Source organism: Notothenia rossii, assembly GCF_949606895.1.
Source record: "Notothenia rossii genome assembly, chromosome: 9".
Taxonomy (NCBI): domain Eukaryota; kingdom Metazoa; phylum Chordata; class Actinopteri; order Perciformes; family Nototheniidae; genus Notothenia; species Notothenia rossii.
In genome coordinates this window covers 39374850-39389044 of record NC_136907.1, presented here as the reverse complement: position 1 = coordinate 39389044, position 14195 = coordinate 39374850, and the positions used below count along the sequence as shown (strand labels likewise).

The window sequence follows — 14195 nt, the reverse complement described above, 5'->3', positions numbered from 1 at the left end:
TTTATAATTTTTGAATCATAAATCTAGTCGCCAAAAGCGAAATGCTAACGTTATGCTATAAACGAACTACAAGCCAGTACAGCAGTAGGGTCGCACGACTTCAACGTCACGCCAACTTGAGATCGTTTCAACTGACTTGCACTGAAACTGCACTTTGAACACTTTAAATATATTAACATTTTAAACTGTATACCCCGGTTATCTTGGCCCGTTTTGTTTAATGTATACCACGTTTATCTAGGCCCTTTTTGTTTTATGTATACATGTCACACTGTGGGAAACGATATTTTGATATTTCTGGATGTATAACACATGTAGAATTTTTGACAATAAAGCTGAATTTGACTTTCGCGTGCTTGCATATTTTAACAAAGCTTTTCATTTTAGTCACACTGAATTGAACTAGAAGTCATGGCTGTGTCAATTACCAGTCTGATATCGTTTTACAAAGATGACAAGAAGAGTGTAGATAGAGGAGAGAACCACTACAAGTCAGGACACGTTACAGTGCAGCCTAGATGAAGGTGTGCTTACCGGTGTTGTCAGGGCTAGCATGAGGGACAAGGTTTATAGGTGAGTAGTGATAGCAAGAGTACCGTTAAGCTAGAGTTAATTTATTCACATTAATTCCCATCAACAAATCAATTGTATGTGTCACATGAAATCTTTATTAGGCAAGGCAAGGCAAGTTTATTTATATAGCACTTTTCAACACAAGGCAATTCAAAGTGCTTTACAAAAAATGAAAGACATTAAGAAAATGGCATTTAAAATCAGTCATTAAAAAGAAAAGCTAATAAAATAAACATTAAAAGAAAAAATACATGGATAAAAGTTACAGTGCAGTCTAAGATATGAATAGTTCAATTAAAAGCAGCGACAAAAAGAAAAGTCTTCAGCCTGGATTTAAAAGTAGTAAGAGTTGCAGCGGACCTGCAGGTTTCTGGGAGTTTGTTCCAGATATTTGGAGCATAATAACTGTACGCTTATTTACCATGTTTAGTTCTGACTCTGGGGTGAAGTATTATTTGAATTATTTGAAGTATTAAAGTAACGTGTTATGGCAGGAAAGTTCAATCTGGTATATTCATTTTAATGTCACCTTATATATTCGTGGGTGTTAAATTTGAAAGTACATTTTTACTGTTTAAATAATAGAGAGGCTTTTCATATATTCCTGAAACAATGTCCCACTACTTAGTAATAATAAATTAAAGCAATAGTCTTTTCTTCCACTTTTCATGTGTAGTCAAAAGGGTGGTTTTATGACCTTTGACATCTGCTTTGCAGTTCCCAGCAAGGAAGGGGCCCTGAGTCTCTAGCTTCCTCTACTAATTGCTAACACCCGTATTGATTAGCCGAAAGGGAGATGTGCCTCAGATACAAGACAGTTGAAGCCTTGTAGAATTAATGATTTATCTCCTACAGACCCCAAAAGAGGCCTTGAGACTTGGGTCACCCAGCAGTAAATGAGATAAAGGTCCTTTTGAGCTTATCAATAAAATGTATTCATTCCTAGTAAGCTGACTTTGGGGTGAGGGGAAGTTCAGGGAAGCCATTAAGCGATAAGAACAATTAACTTATGTTAAAGATACATGATAGGATGTTTGTATGTGTTGAAGATGTTTAGGGGGAATGAGTATGTTTCCTGTCAAAGAGTCCTCTGTCATGACTCCAAATCATTGATTGGGGGATCTGCCTAAGGGCAGAGGGACAGAAACACACACACACACACACACACACACACACACACACACACACAGAAGCAACATGGAATCAACAACTGTGGACTTACTACTTGGGGTCCCGCCCAGAAGTGAAACCGACCAATGGTATACTGCCAACTCACTGTCTAGCTAGCTCAGAAGTGAACTCTGTGTATAAATGTTGTGATCATTTTGAAGATCGGCGCTCTTGTTTCTGACTGGCCGTTCCTGAGACGTGTCTCACACGGTGGTAGAACCTGAGCCCGGACTACTCTGCAGAGTGCTTCGTGATTCGGTGATGTATTTGTATGTTTGCACCATTAAAGCAGATTATTGTTTCACCCTTATCCTGGCTGCTTTGAATTTTTCCTTCTTTTGAGAACCCGCTCATATAGGAACGGCGCGGAGCAGAGATTCTGCCCCAACAGGGGACAGAAAGCTGACCAGTCCCTGAAGGCCTGAGAGATCTGGATGGTTCATCATTTAGCAGGGGGTCAGAAATGCATTTTTGGCCTAAACCATTCAGTGCTTTATAAACAGCAGCAGTATTTTGAAATCTATTCTTTGACACACAGGAAGCTAGTGTAAAGACTTCAGAACTGGAGCGATCTGATCCACTTTCTTAGTGTCAGTGAGGAACCAGTGTAAAGACTTCAGAACAGGAGTGATGTGATCCACTTTCTTAGTGTTAGTGAGGACTCGAGCAGCGTTGTTCTGAATCAGCTGCAGCTTTCTAATAGATTTTTTAGTGAGACCTGTGAAGACACCATTGCAGTAGTCCAGTCTACTGAAGATAAAAGCATGGACACGTTTTTCCAAATCCTGCTGTGACATTAGTCTTTTAATCCCAGATATGTTCTTTAGGTGATAGTAAGCTGATTTAGTAACTGTTTTAATGTGACTGTTGAAACCAATAACTAATTTAACCCGCTGACAAGAGAGCCCACCTCCGAAGATCGTGACTGGCTGAGGGATAGACTCGGGGGCAGGTTCTCAGGAATTTCTTGGCTTCTCTCCCCCGAGCCAGAAGAGGAACACTACAGCTTGGAAACACTTACTGTTCCTGAAATTATCAAATCTGTTGGGCATCCGGAACCTGAGGCAATTGTGGAAAGCATGGCATTGTCTGAAGAGCAACAGAGGGCAATTCAGGTGGCTACCACTGGTCAGCGAACCAACCCAAACTGGCATTTGTTCAGGAAAGGAAGGTTGACTACCAGCAACTTTGGAGCTGTCCTGAGGTCAAAGCATGTGACTGCTGCCTTTATTGCCAGGGTGCTAGGGCAACAACAGGCCCTTGATGGTGTTTTGTCTGTACAGTGGGGGACTATGAATGAATGTGAGGGCGTCAGGGCATTCACCACTGCAACTCAGATGCAGGTCCATGAGTCAGATTTGTGGCTCTCCCTATCAGGAGTGTTGGGGGCATCTCCAGATGGTCTGGTAGGGTCTTCCGCTGTGCTGGAGGTAAAGTGTCCCTACGGAGCCAGGGAAATGACAATTAGTGAAGTATTGCAAATCAAGGGCTTCCGTGTCAGTAAGGAAGGAGAAACATTCAGCCTGCGTGAGGAACATCCTTACTGGCACCAAGTGCAAGGTCAGCTTCACCTCACTGCAAGGAAGAAGAAAAAAAAAATTGTGAATTGTTTTCAATTTACATTTACTCGCCTTTGCAATGTTGTGGTTGTTAGAGTGTTAGGTTTCCTGTCAGCTCGTCTGTTGGGTAGATATAAAATATTAGTTTCATGGAAGTCACACCGTCACATATACTGTAAGAGCATTAAGACATACAGTACATAGGCTAAAACAAAACATCTAAAGATATAACCTTGCACTTTGATAAGTCTCGTGAACATTTTCACTATTTTGACATTTTTATAGATGAAAATTGAACTAAAGAAATACATGGTAGATTAATCCATATTGAAAATAGGTGTCAGCTGCTACAATAATTATAATAGTTATATTTCTTAATTAATTAAGATAAGATATTACTGTATTGATCCCAATTTGGGAAATGTTTGTGTTGCAGCAGCATAACAAGAAAAACAAAATATAAGTTATTATATATACAAAAGTATGTGAGGGATGGAATATTAAATTGAATACAAATGTAAAATGTACATGTGATTTTACGTCCAAGAGAAGCTATGGAGCAGAGAGTTCTCTGCCAGCCAGAGGTGATTTGTTATTAGTTCAATATGTCAAACTGATTTCCCTGGCTACAATCTTTAGTTACATGGTGAAACGTTATGCTGCTTGTTATAATAAGACTTATCATATAAGCCACACAGGTTTTAAAATGATGTATTCATTATCTTTACTTATGTTGCGGTCTTTTCAGCAGCGCCATCTCTATAACGGCGATACAGTCACTACCCATTATTTACATTTCACCGTGACATGGACAAAAATGTAACGTCAGCTTACCTCATGGCACGAATCCAGACTCTCCTTTGGAAAACATTGGCCGGGAAACGATAGAACAAGCACGTTCCATGCGAAGACCTGTGGCTTCAACCCGGAGCAAAGCAACACAAACCATTGCGTAGCTAACTAGTAGCGCTAGCTTTAGCTAACGTTAGCCAACGAAACGAACTGCCGAGTAAAATTGGAAAACACTGGTAATTAATTATTCTATAATTTTTAAAACTACGGTGTTAAAAACGACAATTTCAAAAATACAGATTCTAATGGTCAGATATAGATATACAGATACTAAAGATATGAAGGTACTTGCTTTCAAGCAAAACACAGGGGAAAACAAATTTAGCGGGAGTGTTTACGTGTTCGGCGTAATGACGTACAACGGCCTCGACAATTTCTGTAGTCCTATTCAGCCATTCGGTAACAACCATCGTTTTTCAGACACGTAAATTCTTCAAAAATCCCCAGTGGGGTCACTGCTGATGTATTTAACGTCGTAGAACAAAACGTGATTTACCTCTTAAATGTGTGTCAACCACAGACCTTATTTCGAGCTATTTTCCAAAACCCTATGGAAAAAATGCATTGCTTTTTAAGGAAGGAACCGGAAGTGCTAAAAATGCTAACTTACTTCCGGGTTTTACGACGCGTCACTGCGGTTCTCTATTCCATAGAAGCAGTGCTTCGAAGCTTGCTTCAAATCACGTGACATGTGACGTCCGAAGCAGCAACTGCTTCAAATCACGTGACATGTGACGTCCGAACCAGCAACTGCTTCATTTCCTGAATGAATCAACTCACTGGTTCGCCGTCCAATCAGGTGATTCAATGCACTGCCTCGTCTCGATTCTGACAGGTGACAGGTTGAAACAGTTTCAAATTTGAGCGCTTCAACACTTTATAACCGCTCTAAAAAATGCGCAATGTGTGGGTTGTTGTCGTAGTTTGCATTGCATTTGAATTGGATCATTATAGAGCAAGCCAGGAAGAAAAATAGGTCGTTCTGGCTCGTGAAACACTTCGAAATGTGGGGAAGTTGTGAACAAAAAGACAATTAGTAATATAAAAACACTTTGATGGTCTAAGGAATTGATAGCCCAGTGGATAGAGCCGGCGGACAGGATGCAAGGATATCCTCCGCGCAGCCGGTTCAAAGCTCGGAATAGCTAAACTTTTAATCATTGCTTTTCAACTTTAATACTTTAATAACTGATAAAATGCCCTCTTCGCCCAAAAAAATTTCAAGCACTCTCTAGTCTCTTCTCAATAACCCAATACACACTATTATCAATCTTTAATTGCAAATAGAACATGATATTCAGTCTTAGTGTGTGTGTGTGTCTCGAATATTTTTCAAGGCAAAGATACGTTAAACCCACTGCAGCCTTGCACTTCGCCAGGAGAGGGCGCTGTAACTGAAGCTTCGAGAAATGAACCTATTTCCGACACAATTGTCCAAGTGGTTCGACGCTTCATTCAAAGCTTCATTTTGCCATTACTAGAGAAAAGGCGTGTTAAGCATATATTGAATGTGAAAAGTACCAATCCTCTGTTTAAATGCAACAACGGACATTAGAGACGAGGCGAGCCGGCTGGCGGGGAGGAGCCAGCAGAGGAAATATATAACAGTACCGGACGAGGGACTCGCTCTCTTCTCTTGCTCAGGAGAGCCGGATCACAGCTGTTTTCTGCCTGAACAATATTCTGTCTGTAACACTACCGCGCCTTTTTTAATTAAAGTATTCCATTTGAATCTTCTCAGAGACTCCATTTAGTCTCATTTTAAAGCTTCTCTCCTGGACGCGAGAATAACGAACATATTTAACACCAGCTACAACCTAGCATCAAAACTGCAGCTGTTCGTTTATTACTTTGTTTGTCCGGCTCAGTGTACGCCACGGGGCATGCTCCCCATCGCTTTTCGTGTGTTTTAAAAAGTAATAGGATGAAGTTAGTTAGTTAGTTATTTAGTAAGTTAATCCTACCAAGACACTGCATTTGACTGGAGACGTTACATTAACCTTTAGCTCTGCTGTCAGTTAGCACAGTTTAGCTTAGCATCAACCACATGGTAATGGCTTCCGCTTTACAACTGAATTAAATGCAATGTGATATTAAAAGGCTGACTATTTATGCCCACTCATGTGTGTTGATTACTAGTTATACTACTGGCCTGTTACTTTTTGAATAAATAATCGTCTTTAAAATGCTGCTAAGACAGATGTGTGCTGTGTGTTACTGTGTAGCTCTCACATCCGTGCAGCGGGCAGCCGTCATGCGGTTACAACGGAGCGGCTCCTCAGTGCATGATCTGTACATGCATGGAGGAGCAGACTACCGTGTTTTGCAAATGAAACGTGCAGCGTTTCATGCACCTGTAGGTTTCATGCACCTACATGCAGACGTAGCTGGTGACTGTAGGTGCACTGCCGTCGGAGCACACCAGGACGACGTTCCGGGACTTTAAAAATGTTGTGCATTCTTATTAATGAACTACCATCTTTAATAGAACAGTCTATCATGCCTCATATTGTACCCCTCTTTTTTCTAATGCATCTTTTTCCCCCCAAGATATGTTATTGTTAACCATGTACATTAAACTTAGCCTGTTCTCTGTTTTATTTTTTAGCAAGGATGATGCAAAGGAGCTGGAGAAAGACTGCTGAACAGGATGCAATAGAGCATATCATTCTGGGCAGAGACAAACCCTTCCTAGAGGCCAGGTTCATTAACACATTTAAAGGTAAGCCATTCATCTCATACCATAGCCGTGGGAACATGTTTCAAATGGGGGGTGCTGTGGGGATGACACCAGGGCCGGTTTTGACCAATTTGCTGCACTAGGCAAGATTTTAGCTGGCAATGAAAAACCTCTACAAAAGACCAATACACTACAAACAGAGAAACGTATTGATATGGTGGACAGCTTATATAAAAAGGCTCCAAATGTATTTAGTATTGCATGAACATGTTTTCATTGGGTGGGGGGGGGTGGACTTTACATCCTCTTGGGGGGAAGATTTTTTTTAACATTTTAAAGTAAAATGCTTCAGTCTGGTGCACTTTGAGCGCCCAATTACTAGAGACTGATCTAGGAGGTACAACTCTAAAACACCCATGTGAAAAAGATCGGTTTGCAAATAAGTATGTGAACATGACCGATAAACTACCATAGCCAATAACAAATAAATGTAGGCTAACTTGTTTTATTTTTGTGGTTCATTTATATCTTATTTTACCACTTAACATTTATTTATTTATGCATATTTTTAAATCTCTCCAGTTTTAAACAATATTTTTGGTTTACTGTCCTATAGTATACATTGGAATGATTTCAAACCTGTTTTTATTTATCCTAATAATTGTAAAGGAATGCCTTGGAAATATTTGTTTACATAAATTGTCATCAAAACGTTTGAGACCCACTGAGACAACTTAGACTAAAGTGAACTATCTAAACACTCCTTTACCTCACTGAACCTCTCAGTCTGACAAGAGAGCTCTCCCTCCACATTATTGAAACAGCTTCTTATATCCGTTAGCGCAACAACAATCCCCGACAGTACCGGTCCACCCCCTCTCTCTATCTATCTATCTCTCTCTCACGCTGGCTGTGGGCTGCGGGCGCCTGATAAGCCAACATCCCCCACTTTCATCACTTACAGCGCCCATCGTACAGGGCAAATGGAAAATGTAACCGGGGTGAAAAGGGTGATATCTTCACTTAATTATGAATGTTGTTACATCAAGGCTGAAAATAAAAGAAATGTGTATTATATTTGTATTTAATCTTGTGGAAGTGCAGATCCCCTGTCCGCCACCAGGGGGTGCTGCAGCACCCTGAGCACCCCTACTTCCCACGGCCCTGTCTCATACAGTATGTAGTATCAAAGACCGTATAGCATTGTTTCATCAATATGACCCGGACCTTTTAGCCATTGCTCTTAGGTCATCAGCCTCACGTATTTTCAACAATGTACGTTTTCAGGATATGAAATATGTAAATGTGTGCCCCTCTCATCTAATCGATAGATCATTAATCATCATACTAAAGTGGCTGCTCAAACAGATGTCTTAGCTTTGCTGAAGAACGTTTACCATATCCTCATGTATGCACCAATACAACAATTAAGGAATACGCTGTTACAGTAAATGTCCTGCATTCAAAATGTTCCTCAAGTAAAAGTATATCTGCGCTGTCAGATCTTGTACTTGAGTAAAAATAGAAGTACTCAGATCTTGTACTTGATTAAAAGTAGGAGTACTCAGCTCTTGTACTTGAGTAAAAGTAGAAGTACTCAGATAATGTACTTGAGTAAAAGTAGAAGAACTCAGCTCTTGTACTTGAGTAAAAGTAGAAGTACTCAGATAATGTACTTGACTAAAAGTAGAAGTACTCAGGTCTTTTACTTGAGTAAAAGTAGAAGTACTAGAGTGTAGGAATACTCTGTTACATTAAAAGTACTGCATTCAAAATGTTCCTCAAGTAAAAGTAGAAAAGTATTATCATCAAAATATAGTGAAAGTAGCGACAGTAAAAGTAGTCATTGTGCAGATTGGTCCATTTCAGAATAATATATATGATATGTTTTATAATGATTGATCATGAAAGTGTTCTCAAAGCTGGTAAAGGTGCAGCTAGTTTGAATGACTTTGTATACTGCAGGGTAGCTTGTGGATTTACTCCACGTGGAACTTAAGTCTGATTTAACACTTGATTATATTTCACATCATTCATCCACATCTGTAAAGTAACTAAAGGTATTACATACATGTAGTGGAGTAAAAGTACACCATGTACCTCTGAACTGTAGAGGAGTAGAAGTACACAGTAGCAAAACATTGAAATAATTAAGTAAAATACAAGTAGCTCAAAATTGTACCCAAGTATAGTACTTGAGTTTATGAACTTAGTTACTTTACACCAGTGGCTATAAAGATAGAAAGACTAAGCCTTGCACGGGGGCATGAAAATACATTTTTAAAATGCTCAACAGTGCTGCCAAACATATAAACTGACTGCTTCACAATTAAAATAAATTCCCCACACTTGTACCTATTTGCTGTAAAGGAAATATTCCCAGACGAAGAGATAACATACAAGTATGGGGATCCTGCTTGGCCCTGGTGCTCAATAGTGAGGTTCTGTTCTCTTTAGGACATTGCTTAACTGACAGGGGAAAAGTGTTGCATTGCTCTTCATGGTACTACCACTGAGTTCAATTAAGCAGATTTGGTTTATTTCAGCAAAAAAAATGGTACTGTTAACATTATTTTCTGAATTTCACCTGATTTAATACAAAATGAGTCAATAATGTTTTAAAGTCGTGCCTGTCTTTCACTTATTTACAGGAAGTATGTGGTGGGACCGAACTTCGTACAACTCCAAACACATCAGGGGACAAGATGGTAAGTTTCAATGTATTGTTTTTCCACACATTGTTGCGTGTCGCTGACTGGTATAGATTGAAGCTGTTTTACCAGGACTATCGTCTTGGTAAGGGGCTCCGTTTCCCCATACGTTGGGTCAAATTGAAACGGGTTAAATGTCATACTACACAGAAAGATAAAGGCCTTCTGGCCACAGGGTGTCTTGTAGGGACAGCAGTCCTTGTAAGGACAGATGATTTACAACCTGTTGACATGACTAGACATGATATCATTGCCTTCATCCAGCATGTGCACACCTCCATAACTATTAAACCTTTGCAGCACACAAGTCAGATCAAACCACTACCAAGGTGACAACAGTGTCTTTTTTTTTGTGTTACAATTTCAGGCTCACTGTGAAGAAGCTTCTAACCCTGAGCCCGACAGAGATCCTCCTTCCTCCCCACCAACCATAATGGCAAGTTGTACTTCATATCACAATCACTTTCTGTGTCGGGCTGTAGAGGGAAACAATACGGGCCTGTGACAGTATTGTACTTTTCTTAATGCTGTGAAAGATTAGTACAATTCCAGAAACTGAAACATATGTGTCTCTATATTATTTAAGCCATAGTTTGTAGACTGTTATTTGCTGCACCATGAAAAGATAAATGCTCAGAGTAAGAGTTAGTAGAAGTCGTATTTGGAACAGAGGAGCAGCGCTACAATGGCATTCATGAAACAAAATGAGGATGCCAACTTGTAATATGGTTAACATTACAGTCCTACTGTGCTCATCAGCTTTCTTCCTTGGATGAGATATGCTGATGGCTGCTGCACACATTGTAACAACCAGGGTTTTATGTGACCGGTAGTCACTCACGGTAACGCCCACCCAGCCAGGGATTCGCTGTTGGTTGGCGCCTCCATTTCCTTTTCCCCCTATTTAGTTAGACGGAGCAGGAAGGGAAAGGTGTGTGCAGCAAGAGGGATCGATGGAGCAACACGCTCATCTGTTTAGAGACCAGTAGTTAGGTCGTTTAAAGTCCGTGTTACCGTTGTCTGATCCACCGTCCACCGTCATCATACCCTTCTGTCGCTTCACTTCCCGGATTATTGTTTACAAAACTGAAAGGAGCCGGTCATCTCCCAACCACCTTAAAAACCAGGACTGGATTTTCAAAACCGACTGGATTGCTAAAAATGACTGACATTCTCCCATGGTAAATTGAGTGTTTTTTTTATTTTGAAGAAAACCCAAAGTGGAACGTTTTGGATTTAACATTGAACTGTGGGAAGACTAATTGTTTGATTGTTTGTGGGGTATTCAAAAATACACTTGCTATTTGTGATTATAATTTTGAGTTGTGTCCTTTCTTATATTTTCTAATGTCATTCAATGTTGGGTGTTTGCAGTGAGATGTATACACCTTTGTGCAGACTCACTCAAACTGACTGACTAGCCAAATCTCAAACGTCAGGAGAGAGACCTGACTGGCACCCCAAAGAACCTACATAAGTAAACTGTCACATAAAAAATGGCACCCCAGATGGGACCGAAAATGAAATATCGTTGAATGACAAAGATAAAAGAAAATAACTAAATAAAGAAACCCACCCCTGTGGCTAGTTGACCTATACACCTTGTTTATTTTTATTTTTGGGAAAAAGAGAACAAAGGACAACAAAATGGGTGCTTATTCAGAATCCTTGTTGCAGGAAATGGGAGGAGAATTGGTGGTGTCCCCTACATCAAATACATAATCTTCTCATGAGTCTCCTCCCACAACATATTCACTGTTGGACATGGAGCTCACTGGATTCTCAGAGTTGACTAATCCCTTAACTCCTCAAACTGCTGTAAAAGACGACATCAATGGAAATGGAGGACCTCAACCTGTAACTTCTGCCTTAGAGGTAAATAATTCTGGCTCTAGGATTCAACAGCAGCTTCAGAAAATGATTGAAGAACAACATCACTATCGCCAGGAGCTAAAGGATAACATGGAACAAATGACAAACAAAATCACAACTCATAATGAACAAGTAAACAAAGCCCTTACATGCCTGTTTCATGAAAAACAACAAGAAGTTGTCAAACATATGGATAAGCAGTTTGAATATCTGCAAACACAGCTCAATGCATCCATTGGCTGGTGGTTAAATTACTATCATACTGACCTGCTCAAGGATCTTTGTTCTGCTCTCACCTCAATGTCTGTTACCATAACTAACCTACATGAGGAGCTTTCCAAATGCAAGAAAACTATAGATACATTGTCAGTAGAAATGACGGCAGCCAAAGTTAGTACCACCTTTGGCCATGTGAGTGTTCAAACCCACCCTGTGGTTTTACAGGAAGATAAGCCCCTGCCCATTCCAAACCGCCCCAGATTACAATCCAACGTACAGCCTGGACTGTCAGAGGACAATTTTGGGTCACCTGCGGGGTCTACCATTCATGAGGAAGTAAAAAGCAGGTTCATGGGAAAGAGTCCTGTTAAACTTCAATTTCCATCATTTGGGAAACTGAATGATACACCTGACCCTCTCCAATATCTGGAAAGGTGTGATGATTTCCTGGCTCTAGATCCGCTCACGGATGAGGAGCTTATTGCCACCCTGCGTAATGTGCTTCACGGGACTGCAAGAGATTGGTGGGATGTTGGCCGCCATAAAATTCACACTTGGAGAGAATTCCATGACCAGTTCCGTGCTGCCTTCCTGTCAGAAGACTATGAGGATGAACTGGCAGAAAGAGTGCGCAATAGAGTTCAGGGAGAGGGTGAAAGCGTCAGAGACTTTGCCAACATGTACCAGTCATTATGCAAGCGCTGGAAACCAAATATTGATGAAGAGGAGATCATAAAGTTGATTTTGAAAAACATCAATCCCCAACTGGCAAGTCAGCTGAGAAGTAGCAGAGTCACCTCTGTCGATGGACTTGTCCGCCTTGGTCAGCAACTGGAGAAGGACCGGGAGAACCAGATGCAATATGAACAAAGAAAGAATTTGCTAAGTAAAACACCTCAGCATGTTGCCTCTAAATCTGCTACTATGCCTCCTAACAGAGAAAACCCTGTCCGACCAAGCCAACCTAATCACAACCGACCCCCCCAGGTGTTCTGTTGGCGCTGTAAGGGAAGTCATGCCCCTGATTCCTGCCCGCACTGGAACTCTAACAGGGCTACTTCTCAGAAAACCCCATATCAACAACCAAAAAATCCCCATGATGGCCGTGCTACACTTGGTTTCCTAGGACCAACTACTCCTGCCAACTCTTCTTCAATACCAGCAGGGGGCACTCTTCCCTGTCAGTTGATGGTTCCATTGCACATTGGTCCATGGATGGGAACTGCAATTCTTGACACCGGTTCATCTTACACCCTGGTAAACGAAAACATATGGAAAGGAATTAAAGGACAGCAAGATGTGCTCAAAGCCTGGACAAGGGGACCCTTGTACTTGGCAGATGGCGAAGCGAGACAGCCTTTAGGATGGAGCGATATGGACCTCACATTAAAGACACAAACAGTTACATTACCTTGTGTCGTCCTGCCTGCTTCCAGTCTTGCTTTCCCTGCAGTGGTCGGGCTTGACTTCATTTTCTTTTCCGGCTTGCAGTTTGATGTATCTGAGAACAGTTACTGGTTTAAGTGCAATAAGAAGCGCCAGTATCAGTTCTTAAAAGAAAGTCAGAGTACAGGTTTTTCACCACAACTTGCCTTCTTCTCTGCTGTGCCTCCTGGTAGCATGGTTGATCTATCACCATGCCCTGACCTTCTACAGGCTGCAACCCTCACTTCTCACCTAGACGATTTCGGAAAAAAACAACTGTTACGTCGACTACAAGCAAACTCTGATGTTTGCACAGAAAAACTTGGAAACACAAATATTCTGACACACAAAATGTTCCTCACCCACAATATGCCCATCAAACAGAAGGCCTATCGTGTGTCCCCATCTAAACTTCAGGTCATAAAAGAACATGTAGAAGAAATGTTAGAAAAATACATTATTGAGCCATCTTCCTCTCCATATGCTGCTCCCGTTGTCCTGGTGCCTAAAAAACAGGATAGCAAACCAAGGTTTTGTGTGAACTACAGAAAGATGAATACAGCTACCCACACTGACGCCTATCCCTTACCAAACATCCAGGAAATACTAGAGTCATTAGCTGGATCTGTAGTATTCACTTCCTTGGACCTCAACAGTGGCTACTGGTAAGTTCAAATGGATAAGGATAGCCGAGAAAAAACTGCCTTCATATGCCCTTTTGGCCTGTATCAGTTCAAAGTAATGCCATTTGGACTTAAGGACGCCCCAGCTACTTTCCAACGGCTAATGGAGATAGTACTTCGGGACCTACAGGGAAAGACATGCTTTGTATATTTAGATGACATCATCATCTATTCTGACACCTTCGAAAAACACACATCTGATATACAATCGGTGCTAGACAAGCTACGTGAGGCTAATCTTACAGTCAACATGAAAAAGAGTCAGTTTTTCCAAACCTCTCTGAAGTTTCTGAGCCATGTTGTTTCCTCTGTTGGTGTTGAAGTTGACCCTGAAAAGACAAAGGCAGTATATAACTTCCCTGTTCCCCAGAACATCAAGGAACTCCAAAAGGTTCTTGGGATGGTTGGATGGTATCATCGCTTTGTGCCTGGATTCTCACAGTTAACCGAA

The 14195-nt window shown here is 40.9% G+C and overlaps 1 protein-coding gene across 2 annotated transcripts in view; it reads left to right on the top strand.

Moving 5' to 3' along the window:
• The window catches only part of LOC307018560 (uncharacterized protein), a 102773-nt gene that overhangs the window by 64626 nt on the left and 23952 nt on the right, over positions 1-14195 (top strand). The window contains exons 10-12 of one of the 2 annotated variants that reach the window (XM_079648843.1): positions 6763-6876; positions 9486-9542; positions 9913-9981. The exons of the other annotated variant lie outside the window; for it this stretch is intronic. Of the exons in view, the coding sequence (XP_079504969.1) occupies positions 6763-6876; positions 9486-9542; positions 9913-9923 (182 nt within the window). The 3' untranslated portion in view covers positions 9924-9981. The remainder of the gene's footprint in view (positions 1-6762; positions 6877-9485; positions 9543-9912; positions 9982-14195) is intronic. 2 annotated transcript variants of the gene reach the window in all.